Genomic DNA, 14,130 nt, shown 5'->3' on the forward strand with positions numbered 1-14,130 from the left:
GACTATACAGTGCAAAGTTTCTCATCCATCCCAGTTCCACAGTCTTTTCAGGTTATCTTAAATATTCTTCAGAAGTTAAGTCTATGCACAAGCTGAAGCAGCCCATTATAAGTACTTTAGTTGCCTTTTCCACTTAAACGTATGTTGGGAATTTTTCCATATCAGCACATAGGCATCTTCATCATTTTCTGGATGTAAGCTGTGGTGTGCTGGAGCTGGCTCAGACTGGCTCATGGCACCTAATTATTACATTAGTAGGGATTTAGCAAACTGGTTGTTAAATATGGCCGGTATTACATTTGATATCAATGGGAATGTTTACACCATGGAGTTTGACAAATACCCTCTCCCCTCTATAAGCTGGTTGTTGAACATTTACCAACCACCACTAAATGTATGGAGAGAAGGTTACACTTTTATAGTGGTGGTTTGCTTTCTAATGTTAAAAAAAAGGTAGGAACTTTTGTTTGTGACTTTAATGAAAATATTTCAATTTGAAATATTTTTCACTTGAGATCACTGTTTCATTTGAGATACATTTTTAAAATTCCCGTTTTACTAAGAGCCTAAAAAATTAGGAATTCATACTGAATTTTGCCATCTGAGTTTTTAATATACGGAGATGGTCATATTTTTTTCTTCCTTTGACTCATTAAATCAATACTTCTCTTTTAATATATAGCCATTATATTATTTTTGGACTTGGATCATCTTTTAATGCACTACTAGATTCTATTTACAAAAATTCTAAAAATATATAATCATTAATATTGTTGATAAATGATAGTCTGTGCTTAATCTTTATTTTTCTGGAGGGTGTTACCTTTGTTTGGGTGTCAGTGTTCTGTTGAATTTTTAAAAAATAATTGGGAATGTTTTTTTTTGGGGGGGGGGGGAATGTTTTGTTGTTTGTTCATTCTTTGAAAGTTTGGTGGGATTCTCCTATGAAACATTTTAGGCCTATGCTTTTGGAGAGGTGTGGCTTTTTGGCAACCTTTTCATTCTCTCCCAGGGTCATTGGTCTGGTTAAATTAGACATGTTTAGTCTCAAGGCTCTCATCAGTCTAAATAGAAGTAAACAGGACTTTAGCAGTCTGTTTCATGGAAGAGCATGGAATTTTAGAGATGACCCCTGTTTGATTTTGAAATGTGAGTTTCTGGGTCTCTCAGTTATCTCAGAGCTTCATCTGCAAAAAAGGGGGTTAATACCTACCTTGAGGTTTATTGTGAGGATAAAATAATGTATTGAACAGTGCCAGACCATGTCTGTCTTGCTTTTGGTATTTGATAAATATTAGGATTATTACATTCTATCCTGTTCTATTCCTTTTTTAAAAAATTGTGGCTATATTGATTATACTTGTTCACTGTTCTTCAGATTGAAATATTTGTCAAGGTCTGCCTAAAACTCTTAACTCAGAAATCAGAATTTGAAATCTTCATTCTGCATTTTAACTGTCTGAAAGTGCATTCTCCATTGTTTTATGTGACTTGACACCTTAGAGACATAGCTTCTCTCGTCTTATATAGTATGAAAAGGAAATCACTTATTTTGAAAGTCCCATTAATATATTTTGGTATGTGGTTTTGGGGAGCTCTTGCCTAGAAAGTAGGGTTTGTAGGTACTAGAACATCTGTTGGTCCATTTTCTTCTTACTCCCCCCCACCCCAATAGAATTAGGAGGTGAGAGCCTTTGGCAGTTAACTAGGATTAGATGGGTCACAAGGTCAGGACCTTCATACATGTGATTAGTGTCCTTATTAGAGGTCCGAGAGATCTTGCTTCTCTGCTCTCTGCCAATGTGAGGATATAACAAGTGAGCAGTCTGCATCTTGGAAGATGGTCCTTACCAGAATCCAGCCGGGTAGCACCCTGATGTTAGATTTCCAGTCCTCCAGAACTGCAAGAAGTTGTTTATAAGTCCCCCAGTCTGTGGCAGCTTGTTTTAGCAACCCAAACTAAGATAGGTTGGTTCAATTTTATTTTCTTTTCACTGTTGTGGGAAACTCAAATCTTAAGGGAAAGCTACAGTTTTATCCCTTCCAGTGATAATTCTGGATATTCAGATAGAAAAAAAAATTAATATTTTAGAGATTCAGTGAATACAGTCTTTATGGAGGGGGTTAGAGTCAATGACTAGAAAGTGAAGTATGCTACACTTCTCATGGAAATTCTAAAAGATTAAATAAAAATAGAACCATTGTTCAGTTGTATTCATATGAAGGCATTTGAGGACCTACTAAGTACCAGGCAATGGAAAGACAAATATAAATGGGAAGTATGCTTTTAGTCTTGAAACCCAGAGGATAGATGTAACAGGCAATGGCAGGGTAATGTGAAGAGAAATACGACAAAATACTGTGTGTTTCAAGAAGGAAAGATCCTTTAACTGTTGATCTGGGGAAGGTTTTGTGCTAGAAGTGGCATTGTGCTGTTTTTCTGTCTTTTGTTTCTGTGGTGCTGAGGATTGTATCCAGGGCCTTGTGTGCACTAGTAAGCTGTGTTTGAAGTCTTGGAAGCATTTTACCAGACAGAGGGGAACAGCATATGCAAAGTATGAAGGCGCGGATACAGTGCGGGTAGGCATAGCGCGGGTTCAGTGTAATCCAAGGATAGCATGCAGAGTACGCTTTGCCTAAAAGTGTAGCACTCAATAAATTTGGTTGGCTACATGGATGCATGAAAGCACGAATGGTATACACGCACCAGGCACTCTTCTATATGAGCTGGGGAACAGAACTCCTTTCTTTGGGAAAGTGATCTTTGAAACACAGTCCTTGCTTACATTGGAAAATGTATACTCAGAAGTTAATACTAGTTTATCTTAGGGATTTTTGTCTCTTGGTTAGTTAACACAAGGAGCAGTGTCTTTTCAGCCCTGGAATTAAGTGCCAAAATGTAATGATTGCCAGAATGAAAAGTAAATGAAATAGCTTCTTTGGGCTGGGGATGTGGCTCAAGCGGTAGCGCGCTCGCCTGGCATGCGTGCGACCCAGGTTCGATCCTCAGCACCACATACAAACAAAGATGTTGTGTCTGCCAAAAACTAAAAAATAAATATTAAAAAAATTCTTTAAAAAAAAAAAAAAAAGTAAATGATCTAATTCAGCACTCCTTCAGTTCATCTAGATGGAATTAGTATTTGCCCTTTTTTTTGCCATCTGGTTCAGAAGTTCATTTATTTCACCTCAGCCAGTAGTCTCAAAATGAGGGTGTGCACCTTGGCACACAGAAAATTTATTTTTGAATTATAGGAAGAAAAATTTACATCTCTATTTATGCTGCTGTTTATACCATTATTTTATTTGTTTTTGTGTATAAGATACAAACACATATATACACATGCATATGCTACACACAACTTGCACCTGTACAACATATACATGCACACATGTACACACAAGTATGCTTCATCCTCTACCTTTTTTATTTTTCTGGGCACATGTTTTCAGAAAGGTTTGATATCACTGATTTAAGCCATCAGTGTAAAATGCTTCCAAAGGAATCCTAAAGTATTTAAAAATTATATCTTGGTTATAAAAAGAATATGCTTAAATAATTTAATGCCAGTTTAAAGGAAACAACTTTAATGAAATAAACACAATACATTATAATTTATGTTTAATAACAGAAGCATGCTTACAGGTACTTTAGATTGTTTATACCTACTTAGCTTTCAAAGAAAATTTGTATCATATTTTCTTAGTGCTCTGGTAATGAAGTCCATAACATGCTTGCTGTACCAGTCCAGTGTCTGCTATTTCCCTCCTGAATTGGTCAGAAATCAGGATTGTAGAGGTCTTTGTGCCATCAGGATGTGGCCTTCCAGGGTGCTCTTCTTCGGCACAACACTGACATCTAGAGTCAGTTGTGGCTTATTTCTTCTGAGGTTTTTCTCTGTTTCACATTCTGCTTTGAATTTTCCATATTTTGGAATTTATATTCTTATTCTATTCCCTATTCTCACTTTTTGTTGGTGGCATGATATTTATTTTGCATACCCTGGTAAGGAAATATGTACTTTTTCATTGCCCCATTAAAATATTAGAGGAAATAATTTTTGCTCCAAGGTACTTTTCAAAATGAATTCTTCTAACTCAAATTTCAGCATATTTCTCCTTCTCTTTATGCCTTCCCGCTGATGCTAATTATTCCATCATTTCTACCACCCACAAAGACATTTCTTCCACTCAGGATTGAGTCATGTGGTTGACTTCAAATCTTCAGGGTAATCGCCATCACACACTTATTAACATGTTAAATGAAACAGATGTAGGGTACATGTCAGAAAATTTTTTGAAGCTGCATGCCTGTAATCTATTTGGTTGCTTAGAATTTTATTGGCAAATTAGGAAAGAACTTTTCAATTGTATTTTGTTGGGTTTTAATTACTATTAGTTGTAGCTTCCTTATGCCCTGGCCACCTTTTTTGCAGCCAGTTGTCTTTTCCTTTTACCTTTATTTATTTTTTTTTTAATGATCTGATTGGTGCATTTCCATAGCTTCTGGAGTTGGATTTTCAATGAATTAATTGAAAATCAAAATGTATCTATGGTCTTTCACAGTTGGAAAGTGCTCTTCTGTTTTCATAAGTATTGTCTTTCTCCTACAATAGAAAATAATGAATCGTGTTTAAGGTTATGTAACCAATGATGCCATCCTCCACACCACATATAAGCTGCTCTGCCACCTTGCATTCTGGGTCCTAATTATCCTTCCAGTAGGATGTTGGGACTGAAAAATAATTTTCTTGTCTAGATATCATTGGCAAAGCCCTGGGTGGGAACTTTACAGTTCTTACTTCTAGGCCTTCCTTCAGGCCACTTACTTTTGCCTCTTTGTTGAAGAAAATTCCTCAGCCTCAGTAAGAAAAAAGTATGAATGAACAGGCATTTGTAATTATTTCGAGTGCTGTCCTAAGTAACTGAACCATTGTCTTTATGTATTTGTACATACACTGAAGGATGAAATGACTACTTGGACAACATTCTCTCTCTTTTTTTTTTAATATACTTTTTAGAACTTTATTTATTTATTTAGTTATTTATTTATTATGTGGTGCTGAGGATTGAACCAAGTCCTCACCTGTGCTAGGCAAGTACTCTGCCACTGAGCTACAGCCCCAGTCCCACAACATTCTCTTGAGTTAAAATTCTTTTTAAAATAAAAAGGGTTAAAATAACCACACCTTATAATCACTTTGCTGTTGGCATTTGGTCTCAGATGCAGTTAAGAGGAAAACATTGTCAGTTGTATTTAATTTCATTATCTGTATACATTTTAAGTCTGAGAATCTGACTGTGTATCATGGAAACAGAGTTCCTGTTGTGCTGTTGGAAAATCCTGTTTATGTAGGACTTTCATCAGAATGTATTATAGATAATACAGATGCACTCTTCCTATCATTCCAACCCCAAAGACTGAAGAAATACTCATTTTTATATCATTAGCTCTATCTTTTCTAATGTGAAGTTTTTGTTTTATCAGTAATAAGTAATTTAAAAAATAATTTGATCTAGGCACCATGGCATATGCCTGTAATCCTGGTGACTTGAAAGGCTGAGGCAGGAGGATCACACATTTGAGACCAACCTGGGCAACTTAGTGAGGCCCTGAGTAGCTTAGTGAGACCCTATTGCAAAATAATAAATTAAAAGGGATGAGGATGTAGCTCAGTGGTAGAGTGCCCCTGGGTTTATCCCCAGTACTGGGGCGGTTGCGGGGGGCATAAATCAAGAGCAAAAAAACCAATCATTTTTTTAATCTACAAAAGCATCCTTAACATTATTTGTGTCCAGTGTGTTTCTGAGTGTTCAGTGTCACTTAAGATACCAGCCTGGGGCTATTTAATATTGTATCAAATGTCCTTTGTTATGTATTTATCAAAACAGGTTCTGTGTAAAAATGCATTTTATGTGAAGGTCTTTTTTCAGACTCTTATAAAGGAAAATATGTATTGACAGCTTGTTGGCAGCTTAGTTTTTTTCTGTGAAGCATGCTTTATGCCTGTATTGCATCTTTTTGGCATTTTATACTTACAAGTTGTGGGCCTGTTTCTGCGTATCTTTTGTGGTATAGTTCTTGAGCAATTTCCTGAAAAATACGCCGAGCACTTTTCTTCTGTAAATACAAATGAGAAAAAGATCTCTCTTTCAGGAGCATAAGTGATGATTTGTGCACATCATCAGAGCTTTTTCTTTATTTACTGTCACCAGTCTCAGAAACTACATACCAACACATCTGCACTACAGCTAACTCTTTAGTATTTTGAGTCTATTCAAAGGGTGGAGAGCTGTCAAGTTGAAATCACAGCTAAGCACTTGAGATTATCATGAAGGTTCTCAACAGTTAGGAAACATTAGTATCTGGTTGAAACACATACTCTCTGTGTTTCTTAAACTATTTTGGATTTGAAATACTTACAACTAGCTACAATTTAAAAAATATTTTACCTTTTGTGAATCTTCTTTTGTTTCTCTGTTTCTTAGAATATTAGATTTTGACTGTCAAGAAGAAAAGGAAAGTCTGTAAATATTTTATGCACTTACAGTAATTGTGACAGATGTGTTATATCATAATAGGATTAAACTAACAATATTTAAATGATATACAATAAGTATTAATAGTTTTCATATCATTTCTGAGATATTTTTATTTCATTAGTAAACTAAATAACTCAAACTAATGTTTATCGTGGAATTTGTAGTACTTCTAACATAAGACATAAGGATCCGCTCAAGACATATGTAAAGTCAAGTTATATTCTTTTTAAATAAGTTTAGGCCATTTTGAATAGTTGAAGGCAGCTTCTACTCTCTTCATTAATCTCTTCTGCTCTTAAAAATTATTCTTAGGGCTTTCATAGATGACAGTAACACTCCACCACCTGCTACCGCTTCCCCACACCTCACTTCTGTAGAAGAAAGCTAGCATAGAAGATGGCTTCTTAATCCCACATTACTGAATTTAAAGAGAAAACACTATAAATCATGTATTCTTGTTAATTTCAGTGATGGAAATCTATGCCTCCTGTGGCCCTCCTCTGCATGCAATGATCCCTGCAGAAGTAGAGGGAGATGTTCATTAGGTGAGCTGTTTCTGAGGCAATGATTATGGAGAGATGGAGATAATTTTCCGTTTAATATTTAAGGCTTTGGGGACATGAGTGCGAGAACATTTGACTTACCTTGGAGAGGACTGTGAAGGCCACACATACTCCAGTAATGTAGATGGAGAGCAGCACTAAGAGCACTGTCAAGAGACTCTGCAGTTCCTTGCTGAGAAGCTTACTTTCTTAATTGTGGAAACAGAAAGAAACAGTCACTGTGGAGGCATATTCTTGCACATGTATGTATGTGTAAAGTATCATTGAAGCTACAAGTTACAGGTGAAATATGGACTCATTCTGTTTGCCTGTTCATGTAAGCTTCTTTGGGGGGAGTCTTTTGATTTAGAAGATATTAAAGTATATGATAGTTAAATCCATTTCATCAGTTCTTTAAATGTTTTATACTAAAAATGATACTTGCTAAAGATAAAAAATATTTAAAAATTTAAAAATTTGATTAACCATCTGGTACAGTGCATTACTTAAACTTTTGAAACTAGTGTGTTCAAGGGCATTTAAGTTTTCTTTTGTTAGAAATAGTGTACAAATGTCATTGAGTCTGCTTATGAAGTTAAAATATTTTCACATCATTTGTGAGTGATGTCATGTATAATCTTGGAACTATTATAGTGAATGGTGGTGTCTATTAAAAACCCAAGCTGGGTATGGTGGTGCATGCTTATAATCCCAGTGACTTGGAAGGCTGAGGCAGGAGGATTGCAAATTTGAGGCCAGCCTCAGCCACTTAGCAAGACCCTGTCTCAAGAAAGGGTTGGGATGGATGGAGTCAAGAAGATAATGCTAGGTGAAAACTAGCATCCCCATCCCCCAAAACCAAATACTGACTGTTTTCTTTGATATAAGGAGGCTGATTCATAGTGAGATAGGGAGAGGGAGCCTGGGAGGAATAGACGAACTCTAGATAGGGCAGAGGGGTGGGAGGGGAAGTCAGGGGGCATGGGGTAAGAAATGATGGTGGAATGTGATGATCATTATCATCCAAAGTACATGTGTGAAGACATGAATTGCCGTGAATATACTTTGTATATAACCAGAGATATGAAAAATAGTGCTCTATATGTGTAATAAGAATTGTAATGCATTCCACTGTCATATATAAATAAAATAATAATAATAATAAAAGGGCCGGGGATGTGGGTCACTGGTTAAGTGTCCCTGTGTTCAATCCCAGTACCAAAAAAAAAAAAAAGCCTGTGAAGGCCCTCCATTGAGGATCATAGTATCCACTGCTTGCCTAAAAGAACTGCAGTCTATTTCTACACATGTATGAGTTTGTTGGGATGAACCCAACTACTATAATTATAAAGCACTAATAAAAAATCTTAATAAAAAAAGACAGGCATACTATTGTGACATATGTGCTTTCTGCTAAAAGTTCTACAGGTGAAATTACTGAACCCATTTTCACATTCTGAATGTCTCCCGACATTGGAGACATTCAGTGTTCTGTGCTCTAGGGAGAGATTAAGTAACATGCCATGTCTTTTGATTATTTAAAGTACAAAGTACAATTAGATTTATAGTTATTATCTTTTAACCTGTGCATTCCAACCAAGTATCCCCTGGATTCTTATCAGTACATACATTTTTACATGTGAAACTAACAAATTAACTCTATCTATACAACTTTAAAAAAATGTTTTGGTGCTAAATTAGCATCTCTGTAGAAAAGTGAGGCATCTTAGCAACTTTTCAATTATGTACAAATCTTTTTGTGATCTTCATCTCTAAGCCATTTTCTCTTCTAATAATTTTTTTTATAGAAGGTTAATGCAGTGAGGCATATGAGTCTCTGAAGTCATCGTGTGTTTTCATATCAGTGGCTGACATTTATTGAGTATTTACCATGTGTCAGGCAGTATTATATGCTTTATGTGTGTTAACTCATTTTTAATTTTCTTACAGGTGAGAATAAACTAAGGTTAAGTGACATTCAAGTATCAAAAGCCCATTAGAATACCCCTAGTAGTCAAAAGCAGGGATCATAATACCAGACAGTCTTAGATCCTTAGAGTCCTATTTTAAAAATAAAGAGCTAGTTGATTTTGAGATCGTGTTTGAATGGAATGATCTCAGGCTCATTACATAGGAGAGTCGTTTTTTAAGGGCAAGAGGTCCAAGAATGGCAAAGTGCTACTGCCCTTCTTTTCCTTCCCCCAGAATCATGTGAAGCTTTTCACTGAAGTTTCTCTTTTCTTTCTTTCTTTTTTTTTTAAAGAGGTGGGGTCTCACCGTATTGCCTAGGCTGGCCTTGAATTCTTGAGTGCAAGCAATACTCCTGCCTCAGCGTCTCCAGTAGCTGGGACTACAGATGTGTGCCACCTTGAAATTTCATAATCTCAGTCTACTGAAGTAAATGACTTGGTGAAATTACTGACAGGAAAATCCTCACTTGAGTGAGAGATTGTCAGGGGTGTTAGCAGATCTCTAGAAGCTATTCTTTCTTGTCCAGGCAGAATGAGAAGGGTCAGTGTCTTCTATCCAAATTTGTGTTTATTCTCCATGATGCATTTATTTCCTGGGTCTAGTTTATTGACTGTTTATGCTTTTCTAGTATATTGTTCTAGGTAGAGTAATTCTAGACCAGTTCCTGAGAAAGCTGAGTTAATCACAAGGTTCCCTGTGGAATTGGTGCCTTACACCTAGTCCCTGTAGTAGACAGGAAAGAAGAACATGGTTGGTCATTCTTCATTAGTCAAGTTTGGGTATGGAGACAGAACACAGTACCCAGCATGCTACTGACTGTATCTGGGTTGGAATGAGTCTTGAATCCATACCTATGGTGACTTGTGCTCCTCACATCACTGGCTAGGGTATTAAGTTACCAATTTATCTCACAGTTGCGTGGAAGTGATGTGAAGATTTTAAAGGTCTGAGCAAAATGTGATGACACACAGAAAAAAAGCCTTCATTGACTGACCTCTTACCACCAGCATGGTCCCTTCTCCAGTTTGCTTGGCTCTCGGTGTCTCTGCTCTAGGAAATGCTATTCCACAGATGTAAATTGCACTGTCATTTGATGTCACCCTGTTGACAGTGAGAGAAACTCGGTTCTGGGCCAGGGCTTCCCCCACTGTGAATTTGTCCGTTTCACTTCTGCATCCATCCAAGCACAGGTTCTCAGGCTGCTGAGCGCCATAGCGAAACCACAGGCTCATGGGTTGCTCTGAAGGGCATCCAGTTGTGGAGAAGGTGCACTCTATGGTGACAGCCTTGTGAGTGTAGTCCACCTCTAGGTATTGTGGCTGCCTGACGGAGACAGTACAGGAACCCACAGCACCTGGGGAGGAAGCAGGCAAGTGTTTAGCGGGCTGTCCTCACTTTGCCGGTGCTCTTTCTCTGATGTTTTGGCTGGAACCCAGCTGTTCCTTTCTTTTTCTTACCTTACTCTCAATACAAACAAGACTGTAAAAATAAGACACAGTGATCCTCATTTGTCCTAACCCCATGATTCCTGACCTGGTTGCATGCCATCTGGTTACTTGAAGACAGCCCCAGAGAGGTTCAGTGGAGCTAGCCAGGCAAGCTGAGGCACCGGCATATCTGGGGTCAGAAGTTTGGGGTCCTGTTGCGCTTGCTCCTTACAACCTCTCCTTTGATCTTGGGCAGATCACATCATCCCTTAGAACCTGTTTTCTCCTCGTACCCCTTTCCCATAAGAGCGTTGTATTCAGCGTGGTCAAGTGTTTCAAAGCTCCTCATACAAATGTTGCTGCCACTGATTGAGTTCATGAGCGGGAGCAGGGTTTTTCTTTTTTTCTTTTTGTCTTATGGGGTTTGGGATAGTTGGCAATTCATGGCGGTTCACAATGGTTCCTTTGTGAGCCCAGTGTCCATACTAGAAGCATGATAAAAGGCAAGACGTACACCTGTGGAAACGCAGCCTTGGCCTCGCCTGCACCATCTTTGGTTACAGAGCAGAGGTCAAGTGAGTGAGTCCTACTGTGGCTAGCAGATTTGGTTTCTTCCTGGCACTTGTACACTGCACTGTAGGCCCTGTAACATTTATCCTATTTGACTAACAGTATTGTGTGATAAAGAGCCACAGACTGGTTCAAATCCTGGCTCTAATGGTTCTAGCTCTGTGATCTCTGTGTCGCTTCCCTCATCATGGTGGGGATGATGTGGTTGACCTTATGCAGTTTGAGTCAAGTTCTAGTGCAATGATGTGTAAAGAGTATTTACTTGCCTAAGCTACAGTAAGTTTTCAATAAAACATAGCTCTTTCTGCTCCTGCCCCTGCCACTACCAATGTCCTCCTAGTGCCGCATGCTCATTTTAGAGATAACTATGGGCACCTGTGTACAGGGTGTTCATAGAACTGGCCTTAACTCCCTGTCCAGTGCTCTCCCCATTGTGTGATGCTGCTTGGAGTGTGGGTCCCCACCTTGGTCTTCTAACACCAGGTATATGAAGCTGGAAAGCCACTCAGGTGCTTGTAAATGGGAAGGCCTGCCCCAGGCCCTTTCTGGGGACATCAGAGCCCTTAGAAAAAACACTACTGGTTAAGTCAGATGGGGATTTATGCAAATTTTTGTCTGCTTTTTTGCCGGGTTGTGTTTCCAACTGGTTTTATTGGTCTGAGTATATCTTATAAATGAAATTAAAAAGTAATTCAGGTGTCTGATGTTTAAGTTTCAGACAGGGGCTCTTTTTCCACTTAACTTTTTTCTTCTACGTCCCCCACCCAAACAGAAGAGGAATTAAAATTAGAATCATGGTATTTGTGATGAGAATCTGTTCTTAACTATGTTTTAATTTTAGAATTTGTACAGTTTGAGATGAGCTGGGAGCTTTGTAGTGACCTGAAACACATAAACCAGATGGCAGGTTGAAGTCAATCACCTGGGGAGGATCCGGGGGCTTCCTGGGGCTTTGTGTCTGTGGAGGCTCAGTTGAGCTGGGTTTCCCGATGAGGGGCCAATTCACTCCCAGGTCTGTTTGATTCACCCTCTGTCTCCTGTTCAGGCTCAGTCACTTTAAAAGACCAGAGGAACACTTCACTATATAGATTTATATATTGGAAATTTGAAATGGAATTGGACCTGTCAGAATGTAACTGTAAAACAGTGCCTCAATCTCAAATTGTCTGCTGGGTACAGTTTTAAAAGGGAAACTAACTTTTAACATTTTCTGTTAAGAACTGGTGTGCAGGGTAAGTAATATGAACATTTGCAACTTTGAAGGGTCCTGTCTCTCCTTAGTCTGAGGTGGGTGAAAACCAGTTGTAGAGGTTTTCTTTGAAAGGCAGAGACTCGTGAGAAAGCTGCTCTTCTCTCCCTCAGCAGTGAAGCAACATGTTAGCAAAAAGAGAAGTTTGGGTAGCGGCGCACCACAGCCCCTTCCCGTAAAACGTTTCTTTCACAAGTTCCAGTGTTCCATAGGGTGGTGGTTGTTTTTTAATCAGAATATCCACTGAAAATGTTGAAAAGTTTATTTCAGTGGAGGAAATTTAAAAATCATCTTACTATTTAAAAAAAAAAAACAAGTTGGAAAATATGTAGAGAACTAGTTTCTGACACTTAAAAAGCTTATCATTATAGAACATTTCAGACGAGCAGAGCAGCAGTCTAGTGGAGTGGAGCCTGCCGTCCCCGCTGCAGCCTCAGCTTCCAGCCTCCCTCCCCACCCCACTCCCAATTAGGGTGGACCCCACACGTTTTGTTTGCACAGTTTTTAGACTATGTCGGGATTTTTCTTTAAAATAGTTTGTAAAAGTAATATATACTTATGGGAGAAAAACAGAATAGAAGCAAGAAGCAAGCAACAAGTCACCTTTTGCACTCCTTTTGCTTAAAATAACCACTGTTAACCTTTTGGTGTATTTCTTTATAAATGAGAAAACTAATATCAATTTTAAGAATTTTGCCCCCTTCCCTATCCTATAATGCAAATTTTGTGGGCTAATCTGAGATTATTAGAACTGTGATGAAAGAAACCCTTTCTTTTTCATAGAGAAAAAAATGGGTGTAGGCAGAATTTTAAAAATGGACATATTATGAAATGGCTGTCCTAAGAGTTTTGGCATTTAAAAAAAATAATAAGTACTTTAAGTTTACAGAAGTTCAGCTTTTTAGAAATACTGTTATTCCAGAGTGTTCATTCAGCAAATGCTGTTCAGTGGGTGCCATGAGCAGAGCAAATTTGCTTGTATAGGAATTAAATTGTTAATGACCAGCACATGTGATCTTAACTGCATTTTCAGTTCTTTGGTGAGGTTTTCTCTAATGCAGTATAATTCAAAGGGAATTTCAAGGTTAATATGAAACTTTTCCTCAGCTATTATTTATTACCTGTTCCTCTGGAAAAAGAGGAAACTTATCACCTTAGACCTAAATTTCCATAATATTATACATTTAAAAATTATTCTGTAGAGCTTAAAAAGTAAATGCACTAGGCAAAAGAGCAATTAATTTAAATAGAATGGAGAAGGAAAAAAAAATACCTTACCGGCATAAAATAGAACCAGATTGATTTCTAGACCGAGAAGGATCTTGCCTCTGTTCACAGTCTCCATTTCTTTCTGTATGCGTGCAGCTGTCGGGGGTGTGTTTGAAGAGTTGGGTATTTTTTTCCTCTTTTCTTTTTTTAGAAAGGAAGAACTGAAGAGAGGAACTCTTATTTAGGAACCATAATCAGGAACTTTTTGAAATTGTGTAAAGATGGTTTGTTGCAAAGTTTCACCATTTAAAGTTGAGCACATTTCTAAATGCCCACGTATACTTTTTGTGGATTGGATTGTATAAATTCTCCTCACAGGTATTAGATGTTTTGTGTGAAGTTTTGCTTTACACGTAGTGTGTGTTTCCTAAAAGGACTTTTGCTTCACACGTGGTACTTTACATTTTCAGACCAGTCTGGTTGCTGGTTGGGTCACCACTGTGTGTGTGTGTACCTTGCTCTGTGCCAGTAACTGCTGGCTGTGGGGAAGGAGTAGAAAGATGTGTCTTCTTGTGGGACCAAGAGAATTAGTAAGAAATACACCCTCTGTCATTAACTG

At 37.9% G+C, this 14,130-nt stretch overlaps 2 protein-coding genes across 5 annotated transcripts in view; one reads left to right on the top strand and one right to left on the bottom strand.

Moving 5' to 3' along the window:
- Positions 1-14,130, top strand: part of Mettl9 (methyltransferase like 9) — a 41,567-nt gene that overhangs the window by 25,308 nt on the left and 2,129 nt on the right. The gene's annotated exons all lie outside the window — the stretch shown is intronic.
- Igsf6 (immunoglobulin superfamily member 6) lies at positions 3,566-13,734 on the bottom strand. Its single transcript, XM_015491165.2, has 6 exons — positions 13,581-13,734; positions 10,051-10,410; positions 7,188-7,294; positions 6,454-6,504; positions 6,041-6,121; positions 3,566-4,607 (listed from the first exon to the last, which is right to left on the bottom strand). The coding sequence occupies exons 1-6, from the start codon at positions 13,645-13,647 to the stop codon at positions 4,551-4,553; spliced, it is 723 nt and encodes a 240-aa protein (XP_015346651.1). The 5' UTR covers positions 13,648-13,734; the 3' UTR covers positions 3,566-4,550.

Source organism: Marmota marmota, unplaced genomic scaffold, assembly GCF_001458135.2.
Source record: "Marmota marmota marmota unplaced genomic scaffold, marMar, whole genome shotgun sequence".
In the NCBI taxonomy this organism is placed as follows: Eukaryota; Metazoa; Chordata; class Mammalia; order Rodentia; family Sciuridae; genus Marmota; species Marmota marmota.